The sequence below is a fragment of the Mustela erminea genome, chromosome 1 (assembly GCF_009829155.1).
Source record: "Mustela erminea isolate mMusErm1 chromosome 1, mMusErm1.Pri, whole genome shotgun sequence".
In the NCBI taxonomy this organism is placed as follows: Eukaryota; Metazoa; Chordata; class Mammalia; order Carnivora; family Mustelidae; genus Mustela; species Mustela erminea.
Window position 1 is genome coordinate 25802482 of NC_045614.1, and position 23388 is coordinate 25825869.

General features: G+C 48.0%; 1 protein-coding gene across 3 annotated transcripts in view; it reads right to left on the bottom strand.

Annotated features, from left to right (window-relative positions):
• The window catches only part of ARHGEF3 (Rho guanine nucleotide exchange factor 3), a 324108-nt gene that overhangs the window by 280384 nt on the left and 20336 nt on the right, over nt 1-23388 (bottom strand). For all 3 annotated transcript variants that reach the window (XM_032322931.1, XM_032322961.1, XM_032322951.1), the window contains exon 2: nt 732-824. In XM_032322931.1, the coding sequence (XP_032178822.1) occupies nt 732-824 (93 nt within the window). The remainder of the gene's footprint in view (nt 1-731; nt 825-23388) is intronic.

Consider the following 23388-nt stretch of genomic DNA (forward strand, 5'->3'; position numbering starts at 1 on the left):
AAAAGGTTACAAAATAGACCAATAAGCATAGTATGACTGCCTGTATCAAAAGAACAGAAGGGTGGGGGGGGGAGAAAAGGAAAGAAAGAATGGCTTTTTTTCTCAGTATGTAAGCACCTAGAAAAAGTTCTGGAAGGAAATATACAAAAGTAGGTCACAGAAGTTACTTCTGGGAAAGGCAGGTGTGGAGTGGGGAGGCTGGGAATGAAATTCGGGAAGGGTGTGTCACCTATTTTTAACTAGGAAAAAATATATCTATGCATCTCTTGGGCATTAAAATTAAATTAAATGAATACATTTGTTTTTAAGAAGAAAAAGAGGAGGTGGAAGAAAGAGAAAGAGGTAGAGGCCACCAAAGCTAAGGGACAGTCTTTGCCTTCATTCAGGGACTGGCCACCCACACACGTAGACATAATCAACTGAGAAATTGTCCACAGTTTCTAGGAATGAGTGCCCACAGCTTTTAGAATCAAATATTTAATTCTATACCACATTAGTCCTATTTATACCAACTCTCTTTCTAAGTCATAGAAAAAAATCTCTCATACTTAACAAAATATCCTCCTCTGGTGTCAAAAATTGGAGATAGGGAAAGGCGAAAAAAGATGTCCTACTATTTCCAATTCTCGATGGCTTCCACTGACATACACAGACTTAGATGAAGTCCTACATTGTATTTAACTGATGCATGTGAGAATTTCAAAATTTTTAATTTTTAAAGATATTTTTACCTTTCCTTGTTTCCTTCCATTCCTCTAAAGACACACTGATTCATTACTGTGGAAATGTCCATAGACACAGCATGGCTAGGCCAGGTCTTCTTTCTGAAAGCAAAAACAACCAATATGTATAACCTGGAAATATTTATGTTATAAACACACAAAAAGTTGCATTAAATACATACAAGGGGAATATACCAAGGGTGGTCCAGTGTCCACTGAAATCCATTCTCCCTTTCTGCCACAGTTATATGAGTTTTATCAGGGACTACATCTCCCTGGTGTCCTTGCAGGTAAGTTCCCAGTGGAATGAGAGAGGAAAGGTGCCACTTACCCAACTACATATTAAAGACTTGGCACACAATTTACCCACCCTTCTCACTGGCTCCCACTGGCTAGAACTCAGCTTGGACTGTGTAGACGATGACCTGCATTTATAAAAAATAGAGCAACAAGACAGAAAGCAGCTGGGCCCATGATTGCCACCTGGGAACTACTACCTTAGAGAGAAATTGCTTTATTCTTTAAGCCACTGTTTTATCTGATCCTATTTTTAAGGCTAGTTAACTCTCATCACAGTTGGCACGATCCTTAAATATTCCCTTCGGGGCCCTTTTAAGGGTGAGTTTGGTTATTTGGAGCTTCTGATGTCCTCTGTCTATGGAGACAAGTAAGGCCAAACTATTTTCAATCACAACTTGGGTAAAACCACACGTAAGTTACGTAGTACTCAGCCAGTGTTAGATGAATGAAGATGTTAATGAGTATGTAATACCTTCCAGCGGGGAGACCATCAAGAGCAGGACACCTGGAAGAAATAGGGACACTGGAACCCACAGGCATCAGCTGTGAGCTTTGCTTCACAAAATGACTACGTGGAGTGGTAAAATATCCCAATGAACATGATATCCACAGGTAGGGACTTGAGTCTATGTGCTTGGAAGCAACAGAAGCTAGGAGAGACATGGGGATAAGACAGAAAACTAGAGAGAGAACGTTTCAATGGGCAGAGGGCTCTGCCGGCTCGTTCTTCCGCCCGGTGACCATCTTCCCCGGGTAAGTCTGAGATGGGAGGTGGAGCTTCCCTCCTCAGCCTCATGTACTGCATTCCTTCCCACCTGGGGTGGGGTTAGCAGGAAAGCAGATTCTCTTTCGAAGGCATGGTCTCAAACCCAAACCAGCTGCTTCATCTGGTGTCAACCAAAGAAACAGTTTCAACACTGGAAGACTGGCTGTGCAGACCATACTGAGAGAGGGAGTATTGGCCTTCAACCTGGTGCCTCCTAGGCAAAAGGGGTTTCGGGGTAGGTAATTCAGACACCTGTGATCCTCCATGATCTCCCATGCTGCTGCATCAGGCTGCTGAGCCTCAGATCTGCTTGGCCCAATCTCCCGCCCAACCTCCTCCATTGGCCCCACCATGAGTCTGGCCTTTTTCCGGATCAAAGCACTATAGTGGAGCACCTGGCTGGCTCAGTCGGTAGAGCGTACAACTCTTGATGTCAGGGTTGTAAGTTCAAGCCTCATTTGGGTTCAGAGATCACTTTAAAAAATAAAATATTTTTTTGAAAAAAAGTCTCCATGAGGATAAACTCTCAAATCCAAGTGAGCAGGACCGGATATCTTGGACTCCAGCATCCCAAGGCATTGGAAAGAGTAGGTACTGGGGAGAATCCCCAGCCACAGTCTCCAATGCTGCTCTTTTATTTAACTTGCAAAAAGCACACCATGAGATATTTTTAGCATCTGGATCCCTGTCTGGGACCACTGCTCTGGCTTCCATCAGAGCTAACTTCATCAGCTAAGGCATGTGCATTACAGAGGGGCCCAGAAGAAGGCAAGAGGGAAGATGTGGACCTGGAATGAGGAAAGACGGAAGGGTAGTGAGATGTGGGCTCAGAGTCTCGGAGGGCCACCACCTCCCCACCATCCCCACTATGAAGGGAGAGGGGAGAAAGCAAGCAGCCCACACCAGAGTCACTTCTGCAGCCCACTTCAGCTCAGCCTGGAGGCCACATCTGCTCAGTGTACAAGCCCGTCCACAGTACAGTAACCGCTGCAAGGGGGTTCGACACCTATGGCGCCAAACTCTGCCAACTCTCCTCGAAGCCCCATTTCTCAAGCAGCTATGAGGGATCAGAACCTGCCCTCAAAGGTGCCCCAGCTGGTTCCGGGTCAGGGTTTCAGGTTTTCCCTCCCCGTGCTAGAGAAAGTACTCCGTAGACAACCACCAATAAACCATCACTTTTCTGCCTGTGGCAAGGGGCAAGGATTGAGGGCACCCAACTCTTATACTCCAGCCCTGAGGGGTGCCCAAGGCCAGGCACTGTTGTGGATTTTTTTCATTCATTTCTCACATCAGCCCAGGATGCAGATACCGTCTCACTTTATAAATCAGGAAACTGGGCACAAAGAAGATCTGGCCATATGCCATACAGACAACAAAACGGTAAAGTCGAGATCTGAACCGAGCATTTGATCTGGGAATCCGTGCCCCTAATCACTACATTATAATGTGCACAGTAAAGCTCAGTGATGGCTGAAGGAATGAACAAACAAATGATGAATGAATAGCTTCAAAACAGTTTCAGGAATGGGAGGGCTCTGGGGGACAGTGTCTCTATTAAGCCCGAGGAGGGTGAACCATGAGCCTGACCCTGGGTGCCAACCAATGGGTGATATTCTCAGACCCACCCCAAGACAGTCAGTCCCTGAACACTCTGAAGCCAGGGTTGCCAGCTTCCATAAAAGGAATTTATTATCCGGGGCGCCTGGGTGGCTCAGTGGGTTAAGCCGCTGCCTTCGGCTCAGGTCATGATCTCGGGGTCCTGGGATCGAGTCCCGCATCGGGCTTTCTGCTCAGTAGGGAGCCTGCTTCCCCATCTCTCTCTCTCTGCCTGCCTCTCCGTCTACTTGTGATTTCTCTCTGTCAAATAAATAAATAAAATCTTTAAAAATAAATAAATAAAATTTTAAAAAAAAGGAATTTATTATCCTAATGCCGTTGTCCCAAATAACCACAGCTACCTGTGTGCAGGGAGTAAACTCTGGGCTCGCACCCAAGGCTTTTCATCCACCCACGGCCCCACGGGGAAGGCAGGACCATGCCCATTTTACAGACGCCAAAACCAGAGCTCCGAAGGGTGCGAGCAACCTAAAGTCACAGCGCTTGCAGGAGGGCAGTCTTCAAACACTGAGCAGCCAGCCGAACCGCGCAAGCTTTCTGCTGAGGCACGATATCCACCACTCCACCTTGCTCAATCACAGAGTCGCAAAGATCAGTGGCGTTCTAACTCGGAAGCTGAGAAGTTCTGTATTAATCTCATGTGACTCAGGAGTTCTCATCCCAGTCACTTCCAAGGAAGAGGAATTCCACTTCCACTTCACCCCAGCTAACTCTGGGCACCACCTCTTCCTCATTCCTCTCCTCGGCTGGCTGCATCAGCACGGACCAGCATTTGCTGAGCACCAACTTCTTGTAAGGCACAACCCTGTCCCTTGGACACCAAGCCCTGTTAATTCTGCACTGAAAAATCTCTCTTCTCAGGAAGCACCGAGTGTTGGCGAGGATATACAGCAACTACAACTCTCACCCCTGCTGCTGGTGGGAGCACAGGCGGGTCTAACCGCCCTTGAGAACGGCAGGAATACTTGCACTTGCTCCTAGGACCATATGTGCACCAGGAGACATTTTCGAGAATGTTCTCAGTAGTACTATGAGTAACAGTTTTCTATTAGTTTCCTATTGCTGTTGTAACAAATCACCAAAGACTTAGTGGCATAAACCACATATTTATCCTCTTATAGTTCCGGAGGTAAGAAATGAATCTAAAATGGGTCAGCAGGGCTGCATTCTTTCTGGAAACTCTAGAAGACGACCCATTCCCTTGTCGTTCCCACCTCCTGGAAACCACCTGCGTTCCTCATCTCCTGGCCCCTTCCTCCATTTCAGAGCCAACAATGTAGCATCTTCAAATCTCTTCTCTCGCCTCTGCTTCCACTTCCATGTCCCATTCTTTGAACTGGACCCTCCCTCTTCCCTCTTATAAGGGTCCTGGTTACAATGGCCCCATCCAGATAAATCAGGATCATCTCTCCATGTCATGATCCTTAACATGGCAGAGAGCGGTAGTAAATGTTCGTTAATCTATCAAGCTATAGTTATGATCTGTGCCCTTTTCTGCAGGTATGTTATGCTTTAATAAGAAGCTTTAGGAATTTTGTAACAACTAACTGTATCTGTTTAAAGTGCCCCCCTGCAACCACTCCACTCAAGTTCTCAGTAATCCTCTCAACAGATAAGGATGCCGAAAGCTTGTTCTCTATAAATCACCACAGCCATGCTAAATCCCCCAACTTTGCATCCTACAATTCCAGGCCAATAGTTATAAAAATACAATAAATGTATTTAAAACAAAGGAGGAGGAAGAGAAGCAGTAGCTTCTCTGCCTCTCTCATTCCATTTCCACTCCACAGGCACGTGTCATTTCACCTCTGGATGAAGCAGATCCCAGCTGGCCCCCTCATCACCCCCTACCCTAGCAATCACTGCCCACCCAACTGGCCCGGAATATTTCCCTGACACCTGCCCCCTGGTCCTTCTCCCTCCTTTCACCCATCTGACATGTCCACAGGGAGCCCCACATCCTCCCAGGAGCTCCCCCCAGCTCCTGGAGGACATGAAAAACAAACCACAGAATTTGGACTTCCTTGCTACTGTTACATACTAACTTTTGGTCATATCAAGTACCGAAATCTAAGCTCCCTCCAAAGACTGCAAACGCAGGAACAGAAATCAGATCTTGTACATTCAATTCTTACTGATGTGAACTACTTACACTAATGAAGAACAACTACTAACATTAACCTCTTCTGTGGAGCCCGTTTCATGTCACGTTCAGTGTTCCTCATGCATTATTTCATTTCCTCTTCTCCCAGCCACTGAAGTGGATGCTATCATGATCCCTCTTTTGAACAGGAAGAAACTGAGGCACAGAATGGCTAAAGAACATGCTGAGGGTCCCAAAGCTCATCACAGGAAGGATGGGATTGGAACCCATCCAATCTGATTCCAGAGCCCACTCTGCTTCCCTATGCCCCACCCAAAAGCCAGAGTTAGGTGTATTATTGGTGACATGCTTGATCACAAAAAATACACACACACATATATTTTTAATATGTTATAAAACCCCTCACCAGTACACAAATAACAAATCAAGACTCTTCACCAAATAAGATCTTTTCAGCCGCAGATCTCAAAGGAGGACACGCCCTCTGGAGGGATTTGCCAAAGCTCTGCATATTCCTTGCTCTGCATCATGCTTGGCATCCAAGGGGCTTTATAAACATTTATCAGTTTAAAAAAAAAAAAACAGCCAGCATTTGTCCTCTAGCCTTTTATCAGAATAGGGAGAGAGATGGATACTTTTTTTTTTTTTTTTGGCCTACCAATCTCAGGGTCAAAGCCAATGCCAGAGTTGAAGGCTATTGGACAACTCAGTCTGTGACCACAAAGTCCCAAGCCACCTGCCCCAGATGACCTCATCTCCTCGATGGCCAAGCATTGTGACCTAGAGACCTTGGCTAGTACCAAGGCCACCACCCCGGAGGGTGGCTGAAGCCACGAAACTGAAGCAGAGATAATGACATCAGCAGTCCTGTGGTCCCCAGCATAACATGTGGCGGCTGGCTCAAGCCCAAGCACTCCCTCCCCTCAAGCCCGCCCCACGGTCAGGTACCTGTGCCGTCCACTTACCCTCATCCTCTCACAGATCGGCTCCAGCATCTGTGTGGATACAGAAGAAAGGGGCTGTGCCCAGGAGCAGGCACTCTATCGAGAAGATGTTACTTTTAACTGGCTTCCTCTGAGGAGGAACTTGGGGCTGGCTGGAGGTTAAGATGGGCTTCAGTTATATCTGTACCCCCAGCATCTTTACAAGAACACACACAAAAAAGTGTTTTTATATTTTGGAGGTTATTAAAATTGTTTCAAAGTTTCTTTTAATAAAAAAAATGTATCATTACAGTACAGTGTGAGACCACAGCAATAGAGAGATATATAGTTACAAGGGGATCAGCACCTACATTAGCCTGAGGGAATCATGGAAGGCTTCTCAGAGGAGGCACTGCCTAGGCTGAGTTTTGAAGGAGGAATAAGAGCTTGCCAGGCCAACAATCCAGGATTGCTCTGGGTGAAGGGCATGGCGTAAGGAACCACAGGGAGGAAACAGAGGTCACGAGAGTGAGAAGAGGGTAGAAGGAAGTAGGAGGAGGGATAGAATACCACAGTACCTCCTCTTGATGGGCTGTGCACTGTCAAGTTAGATGACATAATTTATGCTGAGGGTTTAGCCAAGAAGAGGCACTTGTGGGCGCCTGGGTGGCTCAGTGGGTTAAGCCGCTGCCTTCGGCTCAGGTCATGATCTCAGGGTTCTGGGATCGAGTCCCGCATCGGGCTCTCTGCTCGGCAGGGAGCCTGCTTCCTCCTCTCTCTCTCTCTCTCTCTGCCTACTTGTGATCTCTCTCTGTCAAATAAATAAATAAAATCTTTAAAAAAAAAAGAAGAAGAAGAAGAAGAAGAGGCACATGTGAGTGGCTGGCATTATCCACTGTTACTTGTATGTCTACTCTATCCTCCCGGGAGACCAGACTCTGTGGACCTCCTGGGGGTGGGGGTGGTTTTTGGGGCAAGAATTTGAAAATGAGATCCCCACAACCACTCACTGGGAGACACTCTGTTCACTCAACCACTCGTGTGCCCCCCGCCTTTCCCAGAGCCCGTCAGTGCCCCGCTAGTCTCCCTCCACATCTCTTCCCTCATCCCAATCCCACCCACAGGGATGGAAGGGTCTCCCCAGCTGCAGCGGATTTCCTGACACCCCAACCATGAACCCACTGACAGGTATAACAGTAGCTGAACAAACGAACAAGCCAGCTGACAGCACTTTTCCACGCTAACGAAGGACAATGCGAACCTGCTACAGAATCAGGACATCACGGATGCCAACACCACACAGCTGAAGAAATAACCACGGGGAGCCAGCCACCCCAGCACCACAGAAGAATGAGGTCCCAAGAGGCAAAAACCCCATAGCACCCACCCAAGTCCTTCTGTCACTCTATCAAAGAAAGATGTACCCTAGAGACCCAACGACTCAGGTGCCACAGCCCCAGACACAAAGTCAAGGTGCCTCAGCGAGGAAATGGGTGCAACAGGCTGATGTCATTTTCATACTTGCTCCAACAAGCAGTTTGAACTCCACACTTGCCCTCGTGCCGGGCAGCCTCCGGGATAGGCAGCTGGCTCTCTACGTGTCTTCATGACATGGAGAGGCTGAGCCAAGTGAGCCACAGCGGCAGGTAACAGCACCCGTTCTCACCGACTAGGTCAAGGCTGTGAGTGTGGGCATGGCAAGCTTGTTTGGGGAGGCATGGACGGGAGATTAGGTCAGTTCTTGGGGCTCTCATCCCAAGCCTCCAGTCTCCCTAGTGCGAGCTCACAACCCAGGGTCTTGAACAAAGGGCCAGTGGGGATACCACCGGTGGTCAAGTCCTGTCCAGGCTGCCTGTACTTACACCAGAGAGTGTTCTGAGTTCAGCCAGGGCATCCCTACTCCCATGATTCTTATGCCAGGGTAAGTTCTCATATTCTATAGTTTCAATGCAACAACAACAACAAAGTTTGAAAAACCTAGCTTCATAGGAAACTTCTACCACCACCTGCCTCTCTCTAAGTCTCTCCAATAACGTCTTTAGTGGACCCTTGGTACATTTCTGTTGGTGGAGAGAGAGAGAGCACACTTATCCATTCATGGAGGAGCAATGGTAGGGGGGATAAGTAAGGCACCGTGGTCAGAGCTATCAGAGTCTCCCATCTGTGCTACCCGATAGAAGATGGATGCTGCCCCAGGGAGGGCACGGACAGCCCAGGGGTCATCACAGCCCTCACTGTCCTCCTCCTCTTCACCATGGGCAACAGTGACAGGGGCCTTCCCATGTCCCCGGCACACTGTAGAGGACTTCAGATGCTCTGATTCCATTTCATCCTCTCAACAACGTTGTAAGGCTCTTATCTCTTTCTCACAGATGAGGAATCGGACATGCAGAGGGCTTATGTGACTCGCCCAGGCCCCCAGAGCTAGTGAGTGCAAGGGAAAACCAGGACATGTGCACACTGTCCCTCCTCCCTCAAACTAAAGACCAAAAGGGAAACAATGGTCATAGAAAATGGTCCCAGAAAAGGCCTTGTGGCAATTTTCCCAGTTGGGCAAAAAACAGGCAGAGATTTTCTGACCTGTTCCTTTGCCAACCAGGGCATTTGTTAAAATGAACTTCACAGGGGTGCCTGGGTGGCTCAGTGGGTTAAAGCCTCTGCCTTCAGCTCAGGTCATGATCCCAGGGTCATGGGATCGAGCCCCGCATCGGGCTCTCTGCTCAGCGGGGAGCCTGCTTCCCTTCCTCTCTCTCTGCCTGCCTCTCTGCCTACTTGTGATCTCTGTCTGTCAAATAAATAAATAAAATCTTAAAAAAAAAAAAAAAAAGAACTTCACAGAACACTGACACACATCACACTCACTAATTTAGCAGGAGCACAGTAGTCCAGTTTGCATCCTTATTCCTTACCTGCAAGGACCAGTGCCCAGTACAGCACACCGGATGCCCAGAGAGGGCTTCAAAACACCTGCAGAAAGATGAGCTCTCCTAAAAGCCCAATCAGAAATCACATTTCATGAAATTGTATGTAGCTAGCCACTGGGAGACAACTCAAGATTCATGGGAATTTATGGGGCTCGAAGGGGAGGAGATGAACAAGACCTATCAAGGACCTACTCTATACCCATATTAAGTCACAACAGACCCCCGTGAGATGCACGCTGGGGTCCACGTGTTGCAGAGCAGGAAACGAACTCCAGCTGCAGCAGCTAGGTCAACCTCCAACACCTGGAACGCCACGGCAGGGGCTGAGCTGCTGGATCTGACGGACTCCTAGGTCCAGGCTTCCAAACTTCCAACACCCCGAGACTCTGGCACTTGAGTAAATACACAGCTGGACTTCCCCATAAAATAAAACTCTCTGGCTAAACCTTAGCTCCATCTTTGTGCTCTGACCCCATGTGTCAGCTGAGAAAGACCCTGCAAAGGGGAGGATCAACTGCAGCCCTCGGACCTTGCAGAGCAAATTCTAACATTAGTGGGAACGTCCCTGGAAAGCCCCTCAGGAAGGTGCCTAGTGGAGAGGGGTTCCAGAAGAGCCCACAAGGAGCCCAGAAGAGCCCAGAGCTAGAGTAGGTGGTTGTGTGTTCAAATTCACTAAAGGTCAAGTCCGTGGTTGGGTCAGACTCACCACAGTAGGGCTACCCCACACTATCCGGGGCATGTGGGGTGTGGGGCTAGCTTGGATGACCCTCCCGAACATATACGCACTTCAGTGGAACAGCAGGATTAAATATTTATTTCTTTTTTTGAAGACCTGCTAGTTTAGTTCACCTAAGTGAAACACAAGAGAGATGTGATTCCAGGATACCGTAATTCTGTGATAATACAATCTTCCATTTACTACTAGAACACCTATATTGTGAATTATAAACACATTCGCAACAGAGATAATCAACTGAAGCCTTGGGTAATTTGACCTTTGCCACTTAGCAGCTATGAGAGATTGGAAAGGACTCCTGTGCCTCAGTTTCTCCACCTGTAAAGCAAGACACCACGGGGTTTCTACCTCATGGGACTTCCGTGGGGATTCGGTGAAACACTGCAAGTGAAGAACCCAGCACAGGGCTTCACAAAGGTTCGTGTGCCCTCCCCTTCATAATAACCCAAAAGACAAGAAAGCACAGGGGCTTGGGGAGAGGTTAACAACTTTTCAGAGGTTCCACGGTGAGTAAGCTCCAGAGTCCACATCACAGCCAGTGCTGTGGGTCTTGGAGGGCCAGGTGTACGAGGGGAGACCTGGCTGGAATGAGGTGGCCCATGGCAGCTAGGTCTAAGGGCCCAGGGGACAGAACCTGAGGCTTCAGGAGCTGGGACGCTGAGCAGGAGGATGGAATGAAGTGGCAGAAAGCCCTTCCAGGGAATATAAAAATACCCAGTGAGGAACCATTCCAGACCCACCCAGAAGGCAAGACTCTACAGGCACAGAGATGTCAGGAAGAAGCAAATCGCCAGCCCAGTCCCAGTCACAAAGAAGACAGTGACGTGGGTGACAGTCACCCTCAATGAGCCTTGGAGCATTCTACCCCTCCTGCCTGCCAGCCTACCCAGCACCCTCCTCCCTGACCCCTAGGCTTGGCAAGATCCCATCTAGGATTCCAGATCCCTCCCCTTCCCCTCCAAGAGGCCCACACCCACAGCACACACGAGAGATGACAGCGAGGAATGAGCCATCTGGAGAGGGCCAGCCAAGTCACATGTCCAGCATTGGCCTGGCTCTGAATAGTCACTCCCTGCTCGGGCTGAGAATGAACAAGGGAGGCCCCTCTGACACCGTAATGGGACTTCTATCACACAGCAGCCTTGCACAGGTCACGAGTAAGACTGCACCTTCCACAAAAGCCGTCTGGAAGATTTGAAGGCAGCAAGGAGACAGGAGAGAAGGAGGACCCTTTCTTTTGGTGCTAATCATTCCCCCCAAGTCCAGGGAGGGGCAGACAACAGAAAGGGGCAGATGCTTCTGGAGTCGAAGCCTGGCATTTGATCCCTGCGCTCTGCCGGGGTGAGAACAGCTGTTCTCCATCACTCCCCTCCCAAGAGGCTGGCAGGGAGCCCGAGACCACAACCCAAAGCAAATCTGGAGGCACAGGCCCCCACATTGCTGGGACATCAGCTGTAATAAAGACACTTGCCCGTGAATTCAAAACAGCAGGACATTTTAATTCCTACCAATTGTAGGAGGGAAGCAGCTGCCACCACTACCCAGAAACTCTACCTGGTGACCTGGCACCCAGAAGCCCCACCTCACCCTGCAGGGCAGGATGTGCAAGGGCCTGTGGCTGAGGACAAGGTCCTTCCATGATAGAATCGTAAGCTCGCAGAGCTGGGAGGACCTAGAGCCCTCAGAACCCACAGGTGCCTTGACTCAGCAAAGCACAGAATCGTCTGTGCGCAGAACCATGCTTGGCCCCAGTGCAGGCCTTCTGAATCAGTCACCGAGGCTGGGCCTGGGAATCTGCACCCTCTCAGGTGACTGAGGCAGCCGGCCCAGCACTGGGCTGCTCTGGAAACAGAATCGGTCCAGCCTGCTGGGTTTCACTGCCGGGTATCAAGGCCCTCTCATTGATGGTTCATCCATTCGTGCGTCTGTTGACTCTTTAAGAGCATTTACCCAGGGTCACCCATAAGACACAGTTCCTGCCATTCAGGGAGCAGCTGGGTTCTTCTGGGGAACTTCTCAGAAATGCAGCTGTCCAGGCTCCACTCCCTGTGATGTAGATTCTGAGGGACTCACGAATCTTTGGTGGGAAAACCAAAGCAAGGCCTGACACGGAAAGGCACCTGGAAATGGATGTCCAGGCAGGCAGTTCGGACCGAGGAGCTAGGCTGCGCGTAGCTTCGCGGAACAAGGGAGGGAGGATCTTACCCAACACCCACCACACGCCAGCCCCCTGACTACGGTTAGTGCTATGCATATCCCCCACAGCCCTGGCAGAGGGCTCTCTAAATCCCCATCATACAGACGACAGCACCAGGTTTGGAGCCGGGGAAATGATGAGCCCGAGGTCCTGGCACCAGGAAGCCTGAGCTGGGATTTGAACCCCAACAACCAGAGCACTCGCTCTTTTCAGTACCATGCTCAGGCTCAGGCAAGGACGCCTCTGTCCACCCAACTGTGAGTCCAGAGACCTGAGAGGGGGCCTTGCCCCTTCCTTCTTCTTACCCCTTCTGTACAATCAGGCCTGGCCCTTTGTCCTCTACCCCCTTCTCTTGAACTTGACCTCTAACACCACAAACCACCTCCATTATGACCTGTGGTATTTAAAATACAAGCCCAATTGTGCTCGCTTCGGCAGCACATATACTAAAATACAAGCCCAATCAGCCAGGTCACTCCCTGGTTTAATCCCCTACAAGGCCTCGCCACAGGACTGAAGATACAAATCTTCCTCCCAAGTTTGCTTCGAGGCTTTCCAGAGTATCCCCTCCATTCTGTCTCACTCCAGCTCTTTCAGCTCAGAGGCCTTCGGCCTTCGGCCGACCTCCCAGGAACTCCCAGGAACACCAGAACTCAGCTGGGTCCCCAGCGTCCTCCAAAAGGCAAGGCCTTTTGGCAGAGGCAGCTCTGTCCTACCCACAGCTGAACCCCTGCAGACACAGTAGGGATGTGCGTGGCGGGGTAGGGGGTAGTTGCTGACTGGCCAAGGGACTCCGCAGCTGGCAGCAGAGAAGCCAGGGAATCAGCAACTGGACAGACAGGCCAGGGCTAGACAGGGAAGGGAAGACTGTGAACACCACAGAAAGGAGCTAGGACAAAAGCCTAGGGGCAGCCGAAGAGGCTCATGGAAACAAGGGAGTAATAGGACCAAATTCACATGCACGCGCTGCTGGTAGAACTGTCGTTTTCTCTCATCTCTTTGCAAGGCCACCTGCTGAGAACCACTAAAATGTAAAATCTGCCTGCCCACTGACCCAGGAGTTCCAAGTCTACCATGGACACTCACTGTAGCATCCTTCTATATTAGCAAAAAAGAAACAGTGACCTCACCAGCCATCTGAAGAATAACCCATCGCGGGCAAGTCCACAACCCCTCTTCCCACCCTTGCAGCTGGCTGCGTTTCAGAATTCACAATGTTTGCGTCTCAGAAAGGTGACATGAAGCGTGGACAGCATGCTGTGTGCAACACCAGCGGAGTGAGGGACGGCAACCATAGTCAAATACGTAAGCATTTCTGCAGCTGTGCATGTGACTATTCTGCTGCATCCTAGGAAAAGCCTCCTATTAATTCAGGCCAGGTATAATCAAAGGAATAGTTTGCACCCAACTTTTTTAAAGGCATGCTGTTTTTTGAGGCTTAGGATGTCCCAACCAGCCAGCCTGGAGGACTGGAAATGAAGCATGTCCTTCCCCTGTCAGAAAGACACCTGTGAAAGCACCCAAGCCCAGAGCCAGAGATCCCCTACAGCTCACACCATGCCCCGGGACCCCCGAGGTCCATTCAGCTCAGAGATCTGTCCCAGCACAGCCACCAGGCTGCCCCAGGCATTGGACGTAACAGACTTGAATTTGTTGCTGAGGATCAGCCCAGGGAGTGGGAGCGGAGTGATATGCCTGGGCAGACAGAGGCGGGTTCCACTTCCTCACTGGATCCTCTCCAACCTAGCCTGTAACGCCAGCCGCCGCCACCGTTTAATCCTGGGCTTTGGTGAGAGCTAACTGATGTGCAGGTTCCCTCCTCTTCCAGGTTGGGACATTATAGGGGCATCTGGGTGGCTCAGTTGGTTAACCGACTGCCTTCGGCCCTGCACCTCGGGGAGCCTGCTTCTCCCTCTGCCTGCTGCTCCCACTGCTTGTGGGAGCACAAGCAGTGCTTGTGCTCTCTCTCTCTCTGTCAAAAAATAATAAAATCTTGTAAATAATTAATAAATTAAACAGCACTACAATTAGGAAAGGTCCACATTCCCTCTCAAGCACTGGTCTTTCCTGCCAGGTAAGGATCACACCAGGGGTGAGAGGTGGGTACTGCTCACGTTGCAGTATCGGGGGGCGGCGGGGGGGGGGGGAATGGGTGAAGACAAGGAGAAACACCGGGGAGAAGCAGCATCACGGGGAGAACTCAGGCCTCCCTCCAGCCCACCCTGGCCTCTGACAGCGTTTCAGTTCCCCAGCCTTCCTCTGAGGGCTCGAGACAAAGACTACCACGTATTCTATTTCCTCAATGTATTGATATACATTGATAGATTTCCCCAATCTATCAGTAAAATAGTTTGGAAACAAACAAATAAATAAGTTTGCGACATACACAAACTACACAAATCTTAAGTGTACAACTAAGTCATGTTTATAAGTACTTACAATCCCATGTCATCACCAACCAAATCAAAATATAAAACATGTCCAGCCACCTAGAAGGTTTCCCCGTGCCCCTCCTGGTTAGTGCCCTACCCAAAGGCTCTTTCTCATTGCAGAGTATATTCCATTGTGTGGATCTACTATTCGCCTACCCATATGGCTGCCGATGGGCACTTGGGTCATTGTCATGTTTTGAGATTTATGAATAAAGCTGCTAGGATCGTTTGTGCGCAAGTTCCTGGGCAATCATCTACACCTAGGAGTGCTATACAGCCTGGGGAGCCTGATGTCCAGCTGTGGTAGACACGGCCAAAATGGTTTTCCAAAGTGGCTGTACCAGTTCCTACCTCCACCAGCAGTGCTGGAGGGTTTCAGCTGCTCCTTATCTTTAACTACATTTTCGTTGTCGGTCTTTTTCATTTGGCCATTCTGGGTAGACACACAGTGCTATCTTATTGTGGTTAAATTCTTCTAATGACTCCTGAGGCTAAGCACCCTTCCATATGTTTACTGGTCATTTGGAATCCTCTTTGGTGACGTGTTTGCTCAAGTCTTTTGTCGCTTTTATACTGGGTTGTCTGTTTCTCATTGGTTGGTAGAAGTTCTTTATATATTCTAGAGATGAATCTTTGGGGGGACATATGTATTTCAAATATCTTCTTCCGGACAGCAGTTTGCTTCTTCACTCTCTTAATAGTGTCTTTTGAGGGCGCCTGGGTGGCTCAGTGGGTTAAGCCGCTGCCTTCGGCTCAGGTCATGATCTCAGGGTCCTGGGATCGAGTCCCGCATCGGGCTCTCTGCTCAGCAGGGAGCCTGCTTCCTCCTCTCTCTCTCTCTCTGCCTGCCTCTCTGCCTACTTGTGATCTCTCTCTGTCAAATAAATACATAAAATCTTTAAAAAAAAAAAAAAAAAAAAGAAAAAAGAAAAAAAAATAGTGTCTTTTGAGAAAAAGTTCTTAGTTTTAATGAAGTCTAGTTTATAAATTTCTTTCCTTCTTTTCCTCACAAAAAGCACGATAGTGCTTTTTGTGATCTTGTCGAAGAATTCTATGTCTAGCCTAATTTTCATTCTTCTCTAGTATTTTCTAGAAGTTCCATGATTCGCCTTCCACATTTAGGTCCTCAACTCATCTCCAGTTGTTTTTTTATATATGGTATGAGGTAGCAGAGGCTGGCTTGTACTTCAAGTCCCATCAGCTGTGACCACAAACCAGACACAAGAAGGACCGATATGTGGCTTCCCAGACACCCCTGGCTTTTACTGGATCTTGCAGAAGCATCTAATTCTACCTCGCCTCCTACAACCCAACAAAATTCAGATGTACACATCCCTATTGTTTGAGAGAATTTCTGGACATATACAAGGCACTCTCATCTCAGAGGAAGCTTCCACAGATTCCCACAGTCCATCTTGACAACTGTACACAGGTCAAATCCTTTTAAAATGTAAAACGGTAAAAAAATAAAAAAAATAAAACGCAAAAGAGTTAAGAGGAAGATGCACAGAGACAATGTCAGATAGCACCTGGCTGTGGGATCTGCTGGGCGCCGGCTCTCTGCATCATCTGCAGGCTGGAGGTTAGGGGGCCTGCAGGGTATGACCAGACATAGCCCCTGTTATCACCATGCCCTCAGCCTGGAGAAGGGACCAAGAAAACATGAGGGATGAGAAAGTAAACAGGGAGAAGCCCTGAGGGGAGTTCTCCCTTGTAACGTCTGAGCCAAGACCTATGTCTGCAAAGGAGCCGGCCCCGAGAAGAGAAGGAATAAGAACATTCTAGATAGAAGGAATGGCACACTCAACGGCTGAGAGAGAACAGAGATTGGGATCTTGCTAGAAGGCATGACAGGGAGTGGCAGAGTGTGTAGGTGAAGGTAAGAAAAATTTTGGATTTTTTCCTAAGCGGAGGATTCCGCTACATCTCTGCTATCCTCTTGAATATGCACCACACATGTTCTCTAAGAGGATGAAGGGCATTCAGTTGACTTTGAATCCCTTCTCTCATACCCCAGTTAATGCCAGGCAAAGACCTGCTCTCAGCCTTGAATGTGCCGGTATATGCATGTACACACATGTGCACACGTGCACACACACACACACACACACCCAAGCCCCGTTGGTGATACCTCAAGCTGAGGACTCTCAGTTCCTCCCCCAATTCTGGCTGGGACGGTGTCTACCCTGCTGACTTTTATGTCTCTGCTCATGATTTTTCAGCACTTAAACCAGCTGTAATTGTACCTGCATTCATGTGATGGTTTGATTAATACCTGTTTCCTGAATGAGGCTGTCTGTTGACTCCAGAAGGGCAGTGTGAGCCTGCTGGGGTCACCAAGGCTTCCCCAGCACCTAGCGCAAGAGCTGACCCAAAATAAGTGCTCAACAGTATATATTTTAACTTTTTTGAATGGCAAAGTTCAAACACAAACAGAAACAGAAAGAAATGTGCCCAGCGTACAACTTCAATTAGCTCATTTTTTTTTTTTTAGCTCATTCTTAATTTTCTTTCCTCTACACCCTTCCCAGGGAAGTAAACTCCAGCCATCATTCCACTCAATGCACCTGTGGAGGCACGAATGAATGCATGCCCCCTAGGCTAAAATCGAGGAGGGGCCAAGGAAATGATAAGCTTCTCCACCACGTTAGCAACTCTGATAAAATTTCAGGGGACGGGACTGAAACTATTAGCTAAAATGAATTTCCTTTTCCCCCTATTTATTGGTCTTTCACTTTTCAGGGCTATCCATTGCCACATTCATTAAGAAGTGACTGTAAAACAAGGAAGGTTATATCTTTCCCATAATCTCTGTCACATAAAAATCTTAAAAGAGCAAATTTCTTTACATAAAACAAGGCATGTCTTTTACAAACAAGAAAAAATAACAACCCCCGCTTGGGGCAATCTATAGTATGCCTGTTTTATCTATTGTAACATTTATGGTAACTTGTTCACAGTGAGCCTGGTCTTCCTGAAGTACCAATGTGGTGTTACAAAGTCTGGACACAAATGTCATGACCATGAGTGCTCAGGGAGTAGCACTCAGTATTTAGGGAGTCTTTAATGTTATCCACTTTTCTATGTCCCAAACACCCATAAGAATGACCCGACATGCTAGAATGCAATCCTATCTAATGTCCTTTTTGTTGTAAAATATAGTATCTATATTTTCTAACTTTTTCCCTACGCTTTTCTTTCCTAGAGAAAATTCTTTCTTTAGACTTATGACCTAGACATAGCTCATGTGTTGGAGTCTAACCTCCCATGAGCACGTGTGTGTGTGCGCGCACGCACAAGTGTGCATGTGTGTACTAGCATGATTCTAAGTCCAGGCTCCTCAATCTCTGCCCTTTGTGGCCGGACAGGGGTAACCTCAGGCAAGTTGCTTTACCCCATTAGCCCTCTGCCTCTGCCGTAGCTGCTGGGATGAGGCAGAGGCGTAAAGGAGACAGAGTGTGCAGAGCCCTGAGCCCAGCAGGTACACACCAAATGCTCCATCACCGTAGCTGCTGTGATTTCTATTTCCAAAAAGGAGCTGAAAAACAACTCTGGACAACTTCTACCTTCTGCTGGGGAGTCTTCCTGATGGCCTGCCTGGGAAGTGGGTACACCTGCCCCTACTCCCACAGGGCAGGGGTGGGGGTAGCCGAAGCCGGAGTTGGAGGGGGTGTGTACCCAGAGGAAGCTCAGGGCAGGGCAGCCTGGCCTCTGAGTCACAGCCCAGCCCCTCCCTGCTACCTCCCTTTGTTCTCTGGGGGATGGAACTGTGACTCACCCAGGCTCCAGTCCTGGCCTGGGACCATCTGACCAGGGGACCAGACTAGCCTGCCCTCAGTCACTAACACTCCATGCACACAGGCTGGCTGGGGGAGCTGCTCCTGCCAGGCCAGACCCCAGCCAGCAGCAGCAGATTTCAGAGGGACCCTCTGGGCTCTTGTGGGTAGTTTACTCCCGCTCCACACCACCTCCTTTTGGTTTGTGGCTGTTTTTTCCCCCTGAGTGCTCCATCTTAATTCAATTTTAACCTGTGAAGAAAAAGTCCAAGAGACTCACTGTGATATTCATACCCATTTCATACCCTCTAACTCCTCTGATACTTTTTTGTTATTATAGGAAAATATACATAACACAAAATTTACGATTTTAGGGGCACCTGGGTGGCTCAGTGGGTTAAGCCTCTGCCTCCAGCTCAGGTCATGATCCCAGGGTCCTGGGATCAAGCCCCGCATCAGGCTCTCTGCTCAGCAGGGAGCCTGCTTCCACCTCTGTCTCTCTCTGCCTCCCTCTCTGCCTACTTGTGATCGCTGCCTGTCAAATAAATAAATAAAATCTTTAAAAAATTGACCATTTTAGCTATTTTTAAGTGCACAATTCGGGGGCAGTAAGTGCATCACACTAACCATCACCACTGTCTGCCTCCAAAACTTTTCATCATCCCAAGCAAAGTCTCTGTACCCACTAAACTATAGCTTCCCCTTCTCCCCTCCTCTGGCCCTGGTAACCTTTGGTCTATTTTCTGCCTCCAAGAATCTGTCATTCGAGGAATCGCATATAAGTGGAATCACAGAGTTTTTGTTCTTTTGTGTCTGGCTTATTTCACTCGGCATGTTTTTCAAGATTCACCCCTGTTGTGGCAGGTGTCAGAACTCCCTTTCTACGGCTAGTAATACTCCGATGTATGTAATTACCACATCTGTCTATCCACTCATCTGCCAACAGACACTCGGTGGTTTCCACTTTTTAGCTACTGTGCATAACGCTGCTATGAATACGGGTGTGCAAGTAAATGAGTCCTTCTCTCTAAACAACTCCCTGAGGTGGGCTGTGATTACTGTCATTCTCAGTTTACAGACAAGGAAACTGAGGTTACCCCTGTCAGAGGGCAGTGCCAGCATCTGAACCCAGACCGATGACATTTTTATCTTGTTTCTCCAGTTGTGACAAAGAAATGGAGCTGCTCAGCCCACGTGCATTTTCTGTCCTGCACAATGCCTTACTGAGGTCTGTAACATCTTTCCTTGTTCTGGCCTAAGTTCCCCTGAAAAGGGAAATGGGGGAGATGCTGTACTGGTGGAATTAGTCTAGACTCCCTCCTTGCAGGGAGAAACGCCACTCCATCTAGACTGGGGAAAAGGGGGATTCGTTGGAAGGATAGTGGAAAAGCTCAGTCAAGTGACTGCATCCAAAGCTGCCACTACTCCAAGTCCGGGACCCTGTCCTTACTGGTCTGGACCTGGGCGCTTCTGCGTATCTTCTCTGCTGGTTCTGAGCAAGTCAGGGTGAGCTGGGAGAAGCCCATGGCCTAGTCGGGCAGGTTCTCTATGTGGCCCTGAACCAGTCATCATAGCCGGTGGTGGAGACTGCGATGGGCCCAGCTCGGGCCGTGGCCCCAACCCAGGCTCAGGAGAATGGAGACTCCTTCCCAAGGAGAGGGAGGAAGGCTTGGCAAATGCCTAACACAGACGCTCACTGTGGTGCAATCTACAACAGCAACAAATTGGAAGCTGCCCAATAGTCCTGAACAAAACAAGGTTAAATAAATGAAGTTGCTACATCCACTCAGTGAAACATGATGTAGCTGTTTAACAAGTAATAATCATGAAGAGTGCCTAGCAACTTAAAAAAAAAGAAAAAAGAAGTTTGTACAGGAATACCTGGTGGGAAAAGTCGGGAGACACAGACGTACACATAGGCCTACCTCTATGAGCAATTCATAGGTAAGAAAAAATACAGGTAAGCATTGTATCATAATAGAAGAATCATAAAAGATTTTTTATCTCTAATGTCCCAATTTTCATCTATTGGTTCAACAAATATTTGCTGAGTGTCTACTTGGTGCCAGGTGAGGTGCTGGGTACCTGGCAGGGAAGAGAACAGAAGGAAAAAACACCGTCCGTCCTCATGGAATTCACTTTCCAGTGAGGGAAGCAGACAAAAACCAAGATGAATAAGCAAAAATATCCCCTCTGCCGGACAGTGACAGGAGTAAGGAGACAAAATAAATCAAGGAAGGGAGAGAGGGATATTGGGGAGAGTGTTAATGGTTTAGACATGACAGTTAGGGAAGGAGATATCTGAGTAAAGGCTGGAGGAAGTGAAGGACCAAATTATGTCAACGTCAGGAGAAGAGAAATCCCCGGCAGAGGGAACAGGAAGAGCAAAGGTCCTGGGGCATCCAATTAGAGGAGAGCATTGAGGGTACTATGATTCAGCTGGGGTAATGAGGGGAAGAGCGAACTAAGGAAGGAGTAATAGAAGAAACACAGCCAGATCACGGTGGTCCTGTAGACCACTGTGAGGACATTAGCTTCTGCTGTTAAGATGGGAGTCCTTCAAGGGTTTTGAGCAAAGGAATGGTAATCTGCCCACTAAAAGTCCTTCTAGCTGTGAACTGAGGACAAACTGGAAGGAGGTAAGGACTGAGCTTGGGAGACCAGCAAAGAGATCACCACAGTCACTCAGGTGAGAGGGGAGTGTAGTTTGGACAATGGGTGAGGAGTGGCCACGTTCTGGGTATAGTTTGAAAGTACTAACAGTGGGATTTTCTGATAAGAGTCAAAGATGACAGGCTTTGGGTCTGAACAATCAGAAGGATGAAATTGCTGTTAACTGGCAGGTGATTAGAGGACCAGCAGAGCAAGGTGCCCTGGAAGTCAGGTAAAGAAAGAGCTTCAAGGAACAGAAAATGCCCATCTGGGTGGGGGTGGGGCCTGAGAATATGCCATTGGGATGAGCAACACGGCAATGAGCACAGACCTGGGCAAGAGATGTTCATGAGGGGAACCCAAACCTGGCTGGGAATCACAGGTTCCCAGGAGAACAGGACAGCAATATTATTCCAGCAGGCAAAAGGCAGGAACAACCCAACTGTCCTTCAGAGGATGAATGGATAAACAAAACATGGTATATACATACCAGAGAGTATCATTCAGCCTTAAAAAGGAAAGGCATAAGGACACCTGCTACAACATACATGAACCTTGAAGACATTATGCAGAGTGACATAAGCCAGCCACAGACAAAAAAAGACAAATAGTGCCTTGTTTGTATTGATGCCATTTATGTGAGGTAACTAGACTTGGTAAAGGCATAGAGACAGAAAGTAGGGTGGTGGTTACCAGGGACTGGGGGGAGAGATAAGTGGAGAATTGATGGGAACAGAGTTTCCAGCACCCACGATGAAAAAGTTCTAGGGGTTGTTGCACAACAGTGTGAATATGCTTAACAAGACTGAATTGGATGCTTAAAAATAGTCATGATGGTAAGTTTTATGTTACATGTATTTTATCACCATTTTTTAAACAAATGATAGGGGAAGGGAGGCAGAGAAGGACAGTCAGCAAGTCCAAACAATTCTTTCAAGAAGGTTTACTCTAAACTAAAGAGAAATGGGGGCATAAGTAGGAGGACAAGTGAACAGAGGGTTTTGGTTGTGGGGGGTTTTTTTTGTTTTTTTGTTTTTTTAAGTTGGGAGAAATAACAGCATGTTTGTTTTCTGATGGGACTGATCCAGCAGGCAGTGTTCTCAAAGGTTTAAATTATTTCCAAAAGAAAAGCTGTATTTTTGGGGGGTGATGAAAATGTTTTGGAATTGGATAGTTGTTATGGCTGCACAACACTGCAAATACACCAAAAACTACTAAGTCACACTTGAAAAGAATCAGTTTTATGGTATGTGAATTATACCTTAATAAAAATCAGAGAAAACGAAAAACAAATAATAAATTTAATATTGTCTGGATACCATGGACTCACAGACAGCCTGAGTTCCCACCCAAAGAGCCCCAGATAGTTCCTGTGGCCAGTGACCCACAGGTCACTCGGTACCTTGTGGCACAGGAGAAGGGAGCAAAGTCTTCCAAGTTTAGGCTGAGCTACAAATGCTACATCAGCACACAGCCCCTATAGAGAAAGCCACTGAACAAGCCCCCACTGGCTGCACATAAATGGCTCTATTTACTTGGAGCCATGAACTCTCAGGTCTCTGGTGTAAGAGAGAAATGTAAGAAAAATGCACTCAACTCAAAGCAAGAAAACCTGCACCTGCCACCTCCTCCCATCTGCCAACCCATGCCATGGTTGTCTAACTGCATGGGAACCAGGGATGGGCTTTAGGGGGTGATCAGTCATGGATGGCGGGGAGTTCTTTCTGAAATGTCCTCCCATTTGTAACACTGTCACACTCAAGCTTCCCACTTACTGCCTTTTTCCTTTCTGCTCAACAGTATCTTATTCCCTGTTATGCTTAATTTTATGTGTTGTCTAGACCATAATGCCCAGATAGCTGGTCAAATGTTATTCTAGACGTTTTATGAAGGTGCAGCTATTTTTTTAGATGACATTAATATTTATATCAGCAGACTTTGAGTAAAACAAATTGCTCTTCATAATTTGGGTGGGCCTGACCAATCAGTAGAAGGCCTTCGTAAAACAAAGATGGACCACCTCCTCTAGCAAGAAGGAATTCTGCCAGGAGACTGCCTTCGGACTTGAACTGCCTTCCCCGCCTCTCTAGCCTGCCAGCCTACTCTGCAGATTTTAAACTTGCAAGCGTCCATACTCACATAGGGGGATTGCCACTTCCTTTAAATATATATATATATATATATATATATATATCTCCCTCTCTTGCTCAGTATATGTGATTTATCAAATACATATATC